General features: G+C 42.0%; 1 protein-coding gene across 4 annotated transcripts in view; it reads left to right on the top strand.

The window, feature by feature from the left end:
* The window catches only part of ttc28 (tetratricopeptide repeat domain 28), a 94,144-nt gene that overhangs the window by 26,230 nt on the left and 54,108 nt on the right, over positions 1–13,806 (top strand). The window contains exon 1 of one of the 4 annotated variants that reach the window (XM_067483702.1): positions 1,437–1,780. The exons of the other annotated variants lie outside the window; for them this stretch is intronic. Within the exon in view, the coding sequence (XP_067339803.1) occupies positions 1,754–1,780 (27 nt within the window). The 5' untranslated portion in view covers positions 1,437–1,753. Of the gene's footprint in view, positions 1–1,436; positions 1,781–13,806 lie in introns of those variants that run through there. 4 annotated transcript variants of the gene reach the window in all.

Genomic DNA, 13,806 nt, shown 5'->3' with positions numbered 1-13,806 from the left:
AAGCTCAGTGAAAAATGTTCCTTGCTGCCATTTCTTTGATCACACTTTCATTGCCTCTGCTGGTTTCTTTGCGATTGCAAGTGGCGTGATATCAGCCCAGCTACCTGACTGTGTCTGTGAGCATTAATATTTTGATAATTCTGAAATGGCAAAATTATAATATGAATAAATTCAGTGGGACATTAAGCAGAGCTTAAAATTAAACCATTGCCCTTAATATTATAGCATTAGAAATACTTTAAAAGGCAGATGACACCATGGATGGATTAATGATTGGGCCAACCGGGAACAGGACCAGGGGCCTGAGAGGTCAGAGGGCGAAAGGGCCAATGCCTCTGTAAAGGTAAAGGTATTAAAAGGTAACATCACTACCGGAACCAGCTCGATTTCATTCATCTGATCTACATTAACTAGAGTTGACCGGACATGTTCCAAATGTCCTGGTGTAGTAGTAACATTGCTCGCACGCATGTTAAGGCGGAGATATCGTTTTATTGTGAAAGGTCAAGGGGGAAGCTTCCTGTTGTGACCTGCTGGGTTATATCTCAGTGCTGCTTTCATTGTTTCCTTTTTCATGCCCCGACCTCTGTGCCGGTTCACCCTAAAAATAAATAAATAAATACATAAATAAATAAATAATATCTGGATCAAGCATTTTAAGTTAGGACCAGTGTCTGCTAAATTAAATGGAAGCAACAAACTACATTGCAAAGAAGGAATTAACATTTATGCGTTTAATTACTGTACCATCCACTTTAATTACTAATATTATAAACTAATGTTTTTAAGTTGACTCATAAATATTAAGTTGATAATAAAATAATAATAATAGTAAAAAAAAACCCTCTAGCTTAGCTTATTAAAATTATCCACTGACTCAACCAAATTACCAAGTCCAGTCTTCCACGAATGACATTTGATTTTCCACAGATGAAACATTTGAGTTCACATGATGCACAAAAACATAAGTTGCTGTAGTTGAGCGCAATATACGAAAGTAAGTTTTCAATTTAAAAGTTGTATTTAGATCTGTCAGTTTGGATATTTATCTTGAAAACTTTGAAAAGCATTTAATTAGGTGGTGGTGACAGGTGAATGACTCCATAGGGCGGATGCACTGCTCACCTGTGTGAATCTAAACGCAGTTATTGTATATTTAACTGCTTTAATGTCAGTGTATATTGTCATGATACTGTGTGTTCGCTGCTTCCCGTTATATAAATAATCATCTTAACATTAAAACACTTTGCTGCATATTTAGTCACGTTTCTTGATTTTAAAGTTTTTAATGCATGACTCACGCTCAGGCTTCCTATATTCACGTGAGTATTTACGGACCCGTGTACGTTTTGCTGCTGCTGCACAGAGACGGTGCGCGTGTGCGTGCGCGCTCCGGTGTAGGGTTTCCCGGGCAGCTCTCTGCTCTCGGTGCAGTCGAGTCCACAGAGCCGCGGCAGACGGATGATTCTCCGCAGGAACCGGCGTCCGGATGACGGGAGCCGCTCTGTGCGCGTTGTTACCGGGAGGCTTCCGGAGTCATTTGAACGGGATTCGAACTAACCACTGTCCTAACTAACTACTCCAACTCCTGCACCCCGCGCGCGTCTGCACGGGTCCCTCCGACGGATCCGACTCTTACGCGCCGGCGGAGGCAGCTGTAAGCGCGGGTCTGAGATGCCTCTGCCGCCGCGGCCCCATCGCTCCACACCGGCTGTTGTGACACTTTGATGCCGCTCACATCTGCTTCACAAATATGATGAAATGGCAGCCCCGGAAGAAGGTGAGTGACTCGGCTGCTTCCAAAGTTGTAGCGAGATGTGGTCGGAGGCTGAGCGGCACCGCTGGGGAGCAACAGGGCTGAGAAAGGCTCAACCAGAGCAGCAGCCGGGGACCGTTGATTAAGGATAATCCGTTAATGTGCAGCAATTCAGACAGACGCTGGCCGCAGGTTTGAAACGTGGCCACCAGCACCTTAGTTTAGCTTCCAGTGCGGCCACAGACTGGAGAATGGAAACAGTAGGAAAAAGCTGGGAGCTGCACAGCTGTACACAGGCTGCGTGCTTTGCAAAGATATGTGTACAACGTGTTTACTGTGTGTGATGGTGCCCATGCTGTGCACAGTGACCAGCCTCCACATTTGTTAGTTAAAAACAGTGTGAAGCATGAGCGGTGCTGTAGCTGCTCCTCTCCCGTCACGCACAGCTGGCGGGTTTCGAGCTGTCGCCTTCTAACCCCTTCTTACATTTGTTGGTCAGCTGCAGCCCTAACAGAGTATGGAAGCATTTTGGAACCATGCTGCAGATTCTGACCTCCTCAAACACAGACGCCAGTGTAACTGAGGAGTTACAAAGCTCCATCAATATCGGGCTCGGCGGTTCGATCCCCGGTTCCTTCTGTTCATGAGGTGCCCCTGGTGGGTCAGGCGAACAATCGGGTTCAGGATTCAGGATTCCGCTTGCAATCAAATACCTAAATACTTGCGAAATACCACCAGACCCGTTGCAGTGCATCTCCCTCAGGCGTAGTTTGTGCTTCATGGTGCTTTATCAGTGCTGCTGGAAGTGTTCTGATCTTTACCAACTTCAGTAATTGCAGTAATGAATACACCATTAAAATGCTGATTGTGTGCAAAGTAGCCCAAAGTGGAATTGCTGAAGTACTCATAAAGGTATGTAGAAATACTTCCTCATCAGTGTGATACTGAAGAGTTGCTGATAGGAACTCAGACTTCAGAGCCTCACAGATCTTTTTTTCCTCCTGAATGCAGTGCTTCCTACGGTGCAGGGAAATATGTCTGACGAGGCAGTTGCTGATATTTTAAAACCTCCTCCGTGCACTGAGTGGGAAGTGTGAACTGGCATGGGATTTGAAGCCTAACTGAATTTGTTTCTGGCTCAAAGATCACAGAGAGCGACACTTCCTCTGGAAAGATCTTGAAGTGATGGCTCCAGCTGTAAGGATGGGAGAACTCCCAGTAGGAGCGGGAGGGTGGGAGGGTGGGGTGGGGGCTTCTCTCTCATCTCGTTGAGTTTGCTAACATGAGACCGTCAGCTGTTGCAGTGCTAATGGTTGTGATGAGAGGAGAAGATGAGCCAAAAACTGATCTCCTCAAATCTGCTGTAAATGATTTCAGCTGTTTGGATGTTTGGCTTGGCTGTGTTGAGTACATGCTAGTGAATAAATTAAGTAGCAAAGAGGAAGTACAGCTGCTACTGCTGCGGCTATTTATAGACCCGTTCTTGTGTCATGAAACCATCGGAAGGTTGGTGCTTCTTCAACTCTTTCCTCTAAAACAGACCATTGTGCAGTGTTAATGACAGCGTGAAGCAACTTACAGGCCTGTTCACATCACCTGTACCCCCTCTGAGGGGCTAACACACCACCGAGCCCACATCGTGCTCACGCTCTGAGTTGCTCGTTATTAAAAAAGGGGACAGAAATTCCCCATCCAGTTTGCACTTTCAGCTCACTGTTGATTAGCAGGCTCTGTCACTATTGGCTACTGCACGCTTCTAACCCCAGATGGGCACGAAAAACCCTGCACGCACCCGCACTGGAATCATTTTAGCCGGTGCACCTGCTGTGTTCAGCTCGTGGCTCCTTGTTGATGACCGGCCCAAACACTTCGTCCTGCATCCACAGCTCATAAGCTACTGGAGATTCTTCTCCATGCAAATCCATTGAGTCCACTGACTGTGGTGATCCCTGTGTGTGTGTGTGTGTGTGTGTGTGTGTGTGGTGCTGCACATACAAATTTGACAGATGACACTTGGTAAATGTAAACCTTGCTAAAGAGAAGAGGATGTACAAGAACATTATGACCCATTCAGTAAATGATGAAAACAGCATTAACTTTACAGATCAAAAGAATCTTTAGATGACAAAATAGGGGGGAAAAGATATACAGTATATAGCAGGAAGTTTTAATTTTCCATTTCCTAATCATGATTTCACTGTTCTCCTGGAGACATTTATTAACTAGGATTAGCTCTTGTCTTCATTCCCTGACTCCTGCTGTTCAATAATCTTCGATTATCCTATTTGATTATGGAAATCAGAAGTCGGAGTTGATTGGAGTTTTCTTTTGTCTTCTTTGTGTAGTTTTTGTCCAGGATAGTGATCTAGCAGTAACTGGACCAGGAGTATTTATACTCCAATCATTTCAACACATTCACTGCACTCAGGTGACTCCATTTAATCAAGTGACAGTTTTTTTTTTTTTGTAGTGATCTGTTTACACTTAAACGTAAAATAAAAAGGTGTAAACCTACAAATGGTAGTGAAGATTAAAAAAATATATATTACACGGACAGTGTAGTCAAAGTAGGTAACATTTTCTTAAAGATGACCTCAAATTGTACGCACACACACACACACACACACACACACACACACAGGTCATGACTGAGGTCATTGGACTTTCACACATTGTCTAAATGTGTAATTAAGTGCAAAGCAGTGTAATCTTCTCTCATTCTCGTTGCTAATTGTTGAAGATAATTTGGTAAAACTTTATTTTCCCGTGTTTCCCAAATCATTTCCTGGAAAGGTTCCTCACGGTTCCCCAGTGATAAGCTGCTGTTCAGTTGGGAATTTCTTGGAAAGGCGCACATAAAAACATGGGACAAGTATAAATTACTTCTATTCTTTATTTTTTTTTAAGGAAAAAAAATAATAGTAGTAGCCAACAGGGATAATAAAACATACATTTATTATGTTTATTTATGAGAGATAATATTTCCTGATCCAGTAGGAAATAATGTCCCAGTGAAAATGTTCATTCTCACGAAAGAGCCCTGAATATTTATTAGTATTTCTCCGCCTTGTTACGTACCTGTGAAAGAGAGAAAACTCAGTCCACAAGGTGGCGATAGAAGCTACTGAACGTTCCAACCGTTTCTGTGGCTACAGTAGTAAATGAACTTGGCGTGTATGGAGGAGCCTTTTAAAGCTGCAGGCTACGTTCGGATGCTAACTTTGCATCATCCACTCAAAAGTCAAACGTATATTAAGGAAAAACACAAGTCAACCCAACTTCCTGTTGTGTCTTCCTGTAGTGCCCCTAGTGGCAATGCTCAGGCTGCAGCTGTTCCTGGTGACGATGCAGCACAAACTCACCTTTTGTTCCTCAAGGCGTCTGTGACCCACGCTGGGTCTTAGAGTTATTACGTTTCCATCCAGTCTGTTCATGTTTGAAGATATTTTCATTTGGATTTGATGCCTGGTTATAGTCAGGGCAGTGAGATTGGTGCTTTAAGCTGACCTGACATCTCTGTGCGGTTAACATGTGGAACCGCCTGAAGATCCTCCGAAACTGACGAAAGCCTCTAAAACAGACTCGCTGGGCCGTTTTGAGCGTGTGTTTGTGTGGCTGCAGATCTACTGTGCAACTGTTATCAGCCTCCTGTTGGCTTTGAAAATCCCTCAAATCCTTCCTTTCTTCACTTGTTGCGACGATGACTATAGGAGCTCACGCTGAAGAAGAATCGACTTGTTGGCTGCTGTAATTTCATTTGAAGCCTCAGAATGAAGATGCCAACACTTATTTTGCGTCCTAAAGCTCTTATTTTCAGGCAGAAATCAAATGAGGGCAGCCAGCGTTCGATGAGTGGCAACACATTACTTTGACTCAAACTGGTGTTTAATCATGTACGATGCCATAAAATCAATATTCTCCTTTTGCTCAGCGCCATGTACTGCAAATTAGAGCAGATGCATGTACACAAATGTATAAAAGCTTGTGCAGAAACCATTTCTCACACGCTCACGCACAGTTTACCTTTGCCAGCTTGTGGGTCATGTTATCAGAGGACGGGAGTGAAAGTAAGAACAGAAAAAGACTAAAGACAAAGGCACGGAGTGAATTTAGAAGTTTGAGGGACATGTTAAACCAGTAGTAATGTTAATGTAGGAAGAGACTGAAGGTGAAACAGGACCAGTTCCTTCTGACACGATGAAAAAGGGAAAAGAAACCGGACCTCTTTGTTGCTGTCAGCATGATTTGCTTCATGAATATTGTTTTAAACACACAGTTTGCAAATAGATGGCCTCAATTACATTTTCATATACTCTGCGGACTTTCATCTCTAATGAGCAGATATGTAATGTATGCTTATATTTGTCCTCATTAGTACCTGATTTATGACTATTTATCCCTCCCTGACCCATATACTGTCTTCCCGATGTGAAAATTTTTATTGAAAATTATGTTTGCAGGTGTCTTTTAAGTGTGAGTGTATTAGATGCTTAAGGCAACAAATTAAACAAGTGCAGTATATGTTAAAGCTGCAATAACCAGTATTTTAATATCTTGCTTCTTCTGGGTCTAGTTTGAGCAGTACATGTACATATATGCCATTAAACTTCCCTCTGACTTTCCTATAGCAAAATATATCTCTACTTTTGGTGAAAAACTCCTCCAGATGACGTCACTTGGAGGAACCTTCAGTTCAAATTATGTAACTTGTTGCTCACAGTATGGAGGTTGGAATCACGGTCAACCTGCTTTTGCAGAGCTCTCCCAGATGACATCATTTGAAATCCTAATGATGAAAAACGCCTCCCGATGACATCACACAGAGGAGCTTTACTATAAGGAAGTCATAGGGACGTTTTAAAGCAAGTTGAAAATCGGTGAAGTTACCCTTTAACAATGAGTCTCATAAATGTTTAGTTTCTCATGATGATAAATGAGAATCGGTGCCCTGCCTTCATGGCTGCAGTTGACCTCTGACCTCTGTGAAGCTCATTGTTGTGGTTTTCTGTCCTGTTTTTTTTTTTTTTTTTTTTTTTTCTTCACTACTCCTGCAGCAGGAAGCTGCTTTCAGCACAAAAAGCTTCAGTGGCCCACGGTCCACTGGCTGCTCTGCAGCAAACGGTTATAGAGCAGCTGGTGAACATAGTGGAGCATTTAGCTGCTATTTTTGCCAGTTGCTGGTGGAAACGGAGCGATGACTGTAAATGCTGGATGTTTACTGTATTTCTTGTCTTTATGTTGAGTGACGTTAGCCAAGTGCTGGCTTCAGCATCTTATCTAACAGACAGATATGGGATTTTCTCATCTAACTCTCAGCAAGAGCCAATAAAAGGCAAACTTCCCAGAGTCTGTGTAAAGTCATACTGTGCATCCAGTATGATGAAGTACGCTGCAGCTGTACAGGCAGGAAGCATATGTCCCATTACTGACGACCAACTGACCTTTACTGACCACATCTCCTTATTCTCTTGGGCAACATCACAAAAATCAGCCTCTTCCTTTCGGAATATGCTACTCACCTGCTCGTGCAGGCGGTGGTCAAATATCATCTGCTTTACTGCAGTATCGTGCTGACGGGGCTACCAGCCCCATTTCGTTAACGAATTGTTACACTTAGAAACTTAAAGATCAACAGTCAGTTTTGTTCAGGTTTTTCAACATTTTGTAGTTTAAAGAGAGTTTTTCTTGTTGACATGATGAACTTCCAGCTGCTCCCAGACCCTAAAAGGACAGTGCCTGAGTTGGAACTGAAATCAATACCAACCTGCCTAATAGTTCCATGTGTATTTTCATTTTTATTGCTATGATAAGGAGCACAGCATGCAATGCATGCTGGGAAGTCTGCTAGTTTAATTTCTTTAAAAATGTGACGAAATTCAAGCAGCTTTTTTATTATCATTACAAGTTAAAAGACCTCATGTCAGAAAAACTTTGCTTTAAACATGCTTTAAGTTGTGAATTGTGTAAACTCCATCTTTTGAGTAATATTTACTGAAACTGTCAAAGTGGAAACAAGCTTGGGGCTAACAAACTGCAGATTCACACAGAAATGCATGAAATTAGAGTCTTGGCATGTTTCTTAAACTAAATTCACAAAGTGTTGGTCTTATTATAAATTGTAGAATAATAAATCGAGTTATTTAATTAATGATTGATTTGTTTTATTCACCTGAATGATAAGTAAATTCATTTTTTTTATGGTTATGGTTATCACTTTCAGGAATTCCACCAAAAGTTGATGAGCCGGTTGGGTGATCTGTTCTGTAATCCACATGGGAATCGGATATTAGTTTTGATTGTTGTCAGTGTGAAAGTTGGGTTTGTCGAGCTCGGGAGCAGAGCTGGAGTCGTCTCTCTCTCGCTTTGAGGCCTTGCTGTTTACCCAGCAGAACTTCATGAAACACTTCGTACTCTGCTCAGTCAGATTGGCAACACATCTGGTGTAATGACTTTACTTACAATGTGGCTAAGCGCCTTAAAGCTGCTCTCCTCCCTCGGATTTGAGACTTAACCCTCCATCGAAAACCCTCCTTTTGCACGGCGGCTCACTTACGCATACTGTTTGAATTCGTCCACCAAATCCTCACAGAGTTTTTCTACTGCACTGCAGGCTACCAAAGCACAGTTGGGGTGATGCATTGTGTGATGAGGAAAAACTCTGAACAAAAAATTGCTTTATGACTTCCATAACACTCCCTGCATATACCGGGCAGTTTGCCATTTAAAACGTGGCTATGATTCCGTTTCACACTTTGGGAATGATCCAAAAAAACTGACCTACAAAAAAAAAATTAAAAAAAAGAATGAAAATCTCTCTGCTTCTCCTCAGATGAACCTCACACACATGCTGTTCCAATCAGCTCAACATGCTGTTTGCACTGATAGTTCATTTCATTTTACTTAAGAGACCAGCGAGAAGCACATTTCATTCATTATTCATATTTGCACTAATAAATGTGCACTGTGTTAGCCTCTAATCGTAAAACCAGATTTTGGATTCCGTGGGCAACTGACCAAGAAAACTAAAATAAACACAGGCTACATCTCCTAATGATTCATTTGGAAAAAGAAAATGTAAAGTTTTGTTCAGTTGAAATTTTACTTTCTGGTCCGTCCGATGTTCCTCAGCTTGTAAAGCCTTTTTTTTTTTGCCACCTCATTATTATCCAAATGTCTGTACTTTGTTCTAATACAAGCACTAACTACCAAATCTATATTTGAGTAGCATGATGTAACTGCAAATATTTAAAAATCCACGATACTGCTCCATAATAAGGCAAAACCTCGTGCTATTAATGTCATTAATAACACCGCTCAAGTCTTGTGAATTGTTTGTCAGACAGCCCGTTCTCAGTATCTTCGTCTGTCTTCAGTGCTGCTCATTGGGGCCATGGGAAAGCATCACACTTGGTCTTCAGCAGTGTCCTCAGGGCTTGACGTCTCTCGAGCATCTCACCTGATGTAACGCTCGTTATGTCAGAAATAATCATCTGTGTCCAGGGTGAAGTGTCCCCACCAATAATTTGGAAAGACAGAAATTTCCCTGCAAATATTAGGACAAGGTCATTTTCATGTTCTTCAGTGTGACGTGCCTCTGATCTGTGGAAGTGAAGGGTTGTACCACACCCCAGAAATCAGAGCACTGGCTTAGGACGCACATACTGATGCATATTATCCATGGGTGGCTGTAGTTCAGTGGGTAAAGCTCACTGAGCTACAGGGGGTCAGTGCTTCCACTCTGACAAGAAACTGAACCCCAAGTTGGGTCTTGGTTGCTCAGGTGAGTCTCTTGCATGCTAGCTGCCGTCACCAGTGTGTGATGGATCTGGAGTCCACCTGGGCAGAGGTTCTGCAGGTGTACTCAGTGGCTGGTTCCTGCAGTCAGTGGTCCAACCATGTGGGACTTTCTGCAGTAGAAAACTATGGAAAGTTTAGAAACTGCTGTTTAAGGTTTAGGACACGAAGGGACAACAGAGGTCAGATTACAGCCGATGATTCAGATGCTGATTCTGCGCCAAACGCTTCTCTACCTCACGATCCATTTTAACCTTCGTTGCCCAGAGCTCGTGATCATGGTTGAGGGCTGGAACATAGACTGGTGAATCCAGGTCCTTGAACTGACCTGCCACACTTTACCTGAAACGAACACACAGTAAGACGCGTGTCTCATCATTCCGTAAGTTAGAGGAGCTGCAACAAAGCGTGTTTCTCTGACTTGGTTTAAAAAGCTTTGCTCCTGTTAAATAACTACCCAACCTGATATTCAGCTCAGGTTTTTAACCGGCAACGCTCAGAATGTATTAGCAGCAGTTACTGTGCAGGAGGACGCTGCATTCAGGGATGTTTTAAACTTGTCCCTGTGTCTGCTGCTGCTCGAAGCAGGAAATGGCTCTGCATGTTAAGAATCCCCTCAGTCCGACCAAAGCGAGACTCTCTCTTTGTCTCTCAGAACTGCAGTGCATCTCGGGGCCGAGAGGACAACGCTCCATCAGGAGCTTGTCATGTTGATAGAGCTGCAAAGCTCCACTATCCTCAGGACATGGTTTTCTCTCTGTCCCACTCCTCTTGATATACCTCTCTGTGTATTTCACACCCATCACCGCATTCATCGAGACTCCGTCTCTTGAATCTGAATCTGTCCCTAATCTGTCCCGATGATGTTCCCCCCTCTCTTCCTCATGTTCTAGCTGGTGGAGCTTGCGTTTGAGGGGAGGAGGAGCAGGAGTAAAACCGTTTTTCTTTCATGTAAGCAGAGCACGCGTGACTGCACAGCCTCCATCCCTCCTCCTCCTCCTCCTCCTGTGCCGAGTGTTTTCTTTTGGTTTGTGTGTTTGACTGAGATATCACTGTCACACATCACCACACACTCTCTCCGTGGCTCCTCCACTGTGCTTGACACCCACTCAACCAGAACAGATGTGCAGTAACATCAGCCCTGTCTCACTTCATCAGTTCACAATGAATGGCTTTAAAATGTGTGTCTGCTGGGCTTTCTTCAAGCAGCTTTCAGTCACAGAAAAACACTTTCAAATTGTGAATTTTGTGTAGTTTTTTTGGTGATTATTTGCGATCACGTGGTGACAACTTTAGGCTGGAATATGTCTTTGTACAAGTGAAAACTGATCAAAATGACAATGTTGACAGGATTCATTCAGTTACAAGAACACGGATCATTTATTTACAGCAGCTACAGGCAATAAAACCTAAGCAGCCTAAGAGGGGAGCAGACCTGTTACGTTCAGCATGAAACAGTTTCCAAATGTGATATTTTAGCGTATGATATGAAGGCAGCGTTTATTTTCGCAGTTTTTCCAAACCCAGGTTGCCCAGGTGATGTCGCATCCTATCATCTACATATAATATACCACTGTACTTCTTCCTTGTGCCAAGGATTTGTCAAGCCACAGTACACATCATCATCATCATCATCATCAACTCATACGTCGATGCTGACCTGATATTTGCATGACGGTGTTTTCAGTTTCAAGTGTCATTTCTCTAGAAACTGCTGATGATTGAACTCCTTCATTTTTTTTTTTAAACTTTGCTTTTAGTGTTTCGAGTTTTACTCGATTTATTTATTTATTTGTAACTAGAGTTTTACTGGCTTTGTTCCTCACTTAGCGCTGGTTAATCGCTAAAATGTTAAAATGTAAATCTAGAAAGTGTAGTTTCCCTGACAATTCTGAACACAACTGGCCTCTGTTTGGTCTCTGAAAGCCTCAAACACTGTTTATTACAACTAAATACCAAATCCAAATACAACATTACTATTAAAGTTGCTAAGTTGCTTATGATGTATCCAGCCTTTAAAATTACCAAGATGATGCTCACTTTTCTGCGCTTTTTTTAACTGAATGTTTTCACAGGAGTCTATATAACATTTAGCCACATGTCAAATATCACAACAACCTTAAAACAGGTTCATTCCTGTTTAATTTCTTTCCAGCAGCCATGATGGAAATTGGACCTTGGAGCTGCTCACACTGCAGTAGAAAATAAAAAATTTGATTCATAGATTAGAAAAAAATTGATCATAGAACGCTGAGGTGGTGCTTCCCTGTCTCCTGAAAATTGCTTCCTATACGACTAAATTCCAAACGTAATGACGTTTTTGTAGCCAACTTGATGACTTAATCATTACGTTCAGTATTTGTGACTGAATGAAAGAGCACTTTTGTTTAAGGGAAAGTGTGGCAGATGTATTTATCAAAGCACAGGAGTGTGAAGCCAAAGACCTGAGATCGATTCCTGACTCCTCGTCTGACGTAGTAGCGATGACACACAAACTTGACATTGTACTGCAATAAAATATGGCTTGATGAGATTTGCGAATGATTCCGTTCTATTCCATTTATTAGTTTTACACATCGTCCCAACTTTTTTTGAACTGGGGCTGTAGAAGTCGGAGTTTGCTATGGCCTGACCCAGGTCACAGGTTTGATGCTGAAGCAGAATGAGTGTTTGGAATTGTGTACTGTAAATAGATCAGCAGCTTTCAGCTTCTCCCTGCAAGAAAACCAGTGTGTGAGTGAACAAAAGGACGTCCCAGAAAGACACCACACCAAAAAAAACCCCCCTGCAACCTACAGGAAGCCAACAATCAGGAGCCACTGACCTCATTGACCTAGTGTTGCTCAGGGGGGTTTGTTGGGTTTTCTCTGTAAATCTGTAAGATCTGGACTTTGTAAAGTACTTTGATCAGGAAAAAAAGCCAAAAACAGAAAACTAGTTATTTTCCAGTGTGTATAAGATAGAAAAGTGCAATATATAAGTTCATCCCTGCAAATGCATTTCCTCTGATTTAATGAATAGTAATAAGTGTGATTCCCAAAAAAGGGGGGCGATTTTTATTTCGTTGTTACTCAGGATTTACTCACGTGAAGAATCTATCAAAGTTGTTAGTCACACTTTAACTATTCAGCTCCACACACACACACTGTGACGTACTATCATACATCGTTTTCACAGTGAACCTTTCAACTTTCACAGTAGTGTGAGCAACTGCGTTATTTGCTGCATTGCATTGTGACAAGTAAGAAACGTTTGATGAAATGTGCTTATTCATTGTCTGTAAATGTGTAGCTGTGGCCACAGTTGTTACTGACAGTGGGAAAGTGAATTTGTTCATGTTCAAACATTCTTCAAACTACAGAATTACATTTTCTTTAATGCCGCGTTCACAATGATTCTGACCTTCACCAACATTTTCTTATTTGGGATTTGGGATCTATTAACATTCAAAAGCAAACTTACACACAGTTAAGTGCTGACATGTTTTGTGCAGCACTGAATCTTACAATAACATTTGACCATTAATATCTGAAGCATTATAGCATTAAATAAATATTAGACTTCGATTCACATCAGTTATGGTAACTGTTAGTGTTAGATTTGTTCAATAACTGACACAAGTGCACAAGAGGACAGAAGAGTGTGATCACTGCAGCAAACGTACACACAATACACTGTTGCTTCACCATTTAAACGTTAACTCCCAGCAGAGGACAGATGTCACTAGAGTAAACTAAAGATGCAATGAGTGTCATGGAAAAATGTGATTAGGGTTGTGTTTGCATGGCTCTTAAGACGACAAGCTGTGACTCATGGTCAGAAAATATACTGAAATGGTTTAAATAGCTTAATTATTCATGAAAAATAAAGACTTTCTTGCTGTAAAGTGACATGTCAGAGTCTGGATCACATTAATTTGTCATTCAGCCATTTTCCAAACATCTTTAGGACCAAATGTGCATGGCAACCCTAACCCTACCCCACGAGGGGGAAGTCATACATTTGTTTGTTTGAGCTCAATTTTAATTAAAGTTTGTGAAATGCAGTTTGGAGCGACGTCCTCCGTGTGTCTGGCACAGTGGATAAATGTGACTGTGTTAGTGGTGCTGTAATTTTAGCAGCCAGTGTTCAAGCGTTGTGTCCCTGAACAGCATCAGGTGACAAGTGTGTTTGTGTGTGTGTGTGTGTGTGTGCGCACGCATTATTGCAAACAAATGGGATTTAAGCAGTTGGGGGAAAGAGAGACAAGTGAGAGC

Source organism: Channa argus, chromosome 18, assembly GCF_033026475.1.
Source record: "Channa argus isolate prfri chromosome 18, Channa argus male v1.0, whole genome shotgun sequence".
In the NCBI taxonomy this organism is placed as follows: Eukaryota; Metazoa; Chordata; class Actinopteri; order Anabantiformes; family Channidae; genus Channa; species Channa argus.
The sequence above is the reverse complement of the archived record's forward strand: the minus strand, read 5'-3'. Positions and strand labels throughout refer to the sequence as shown.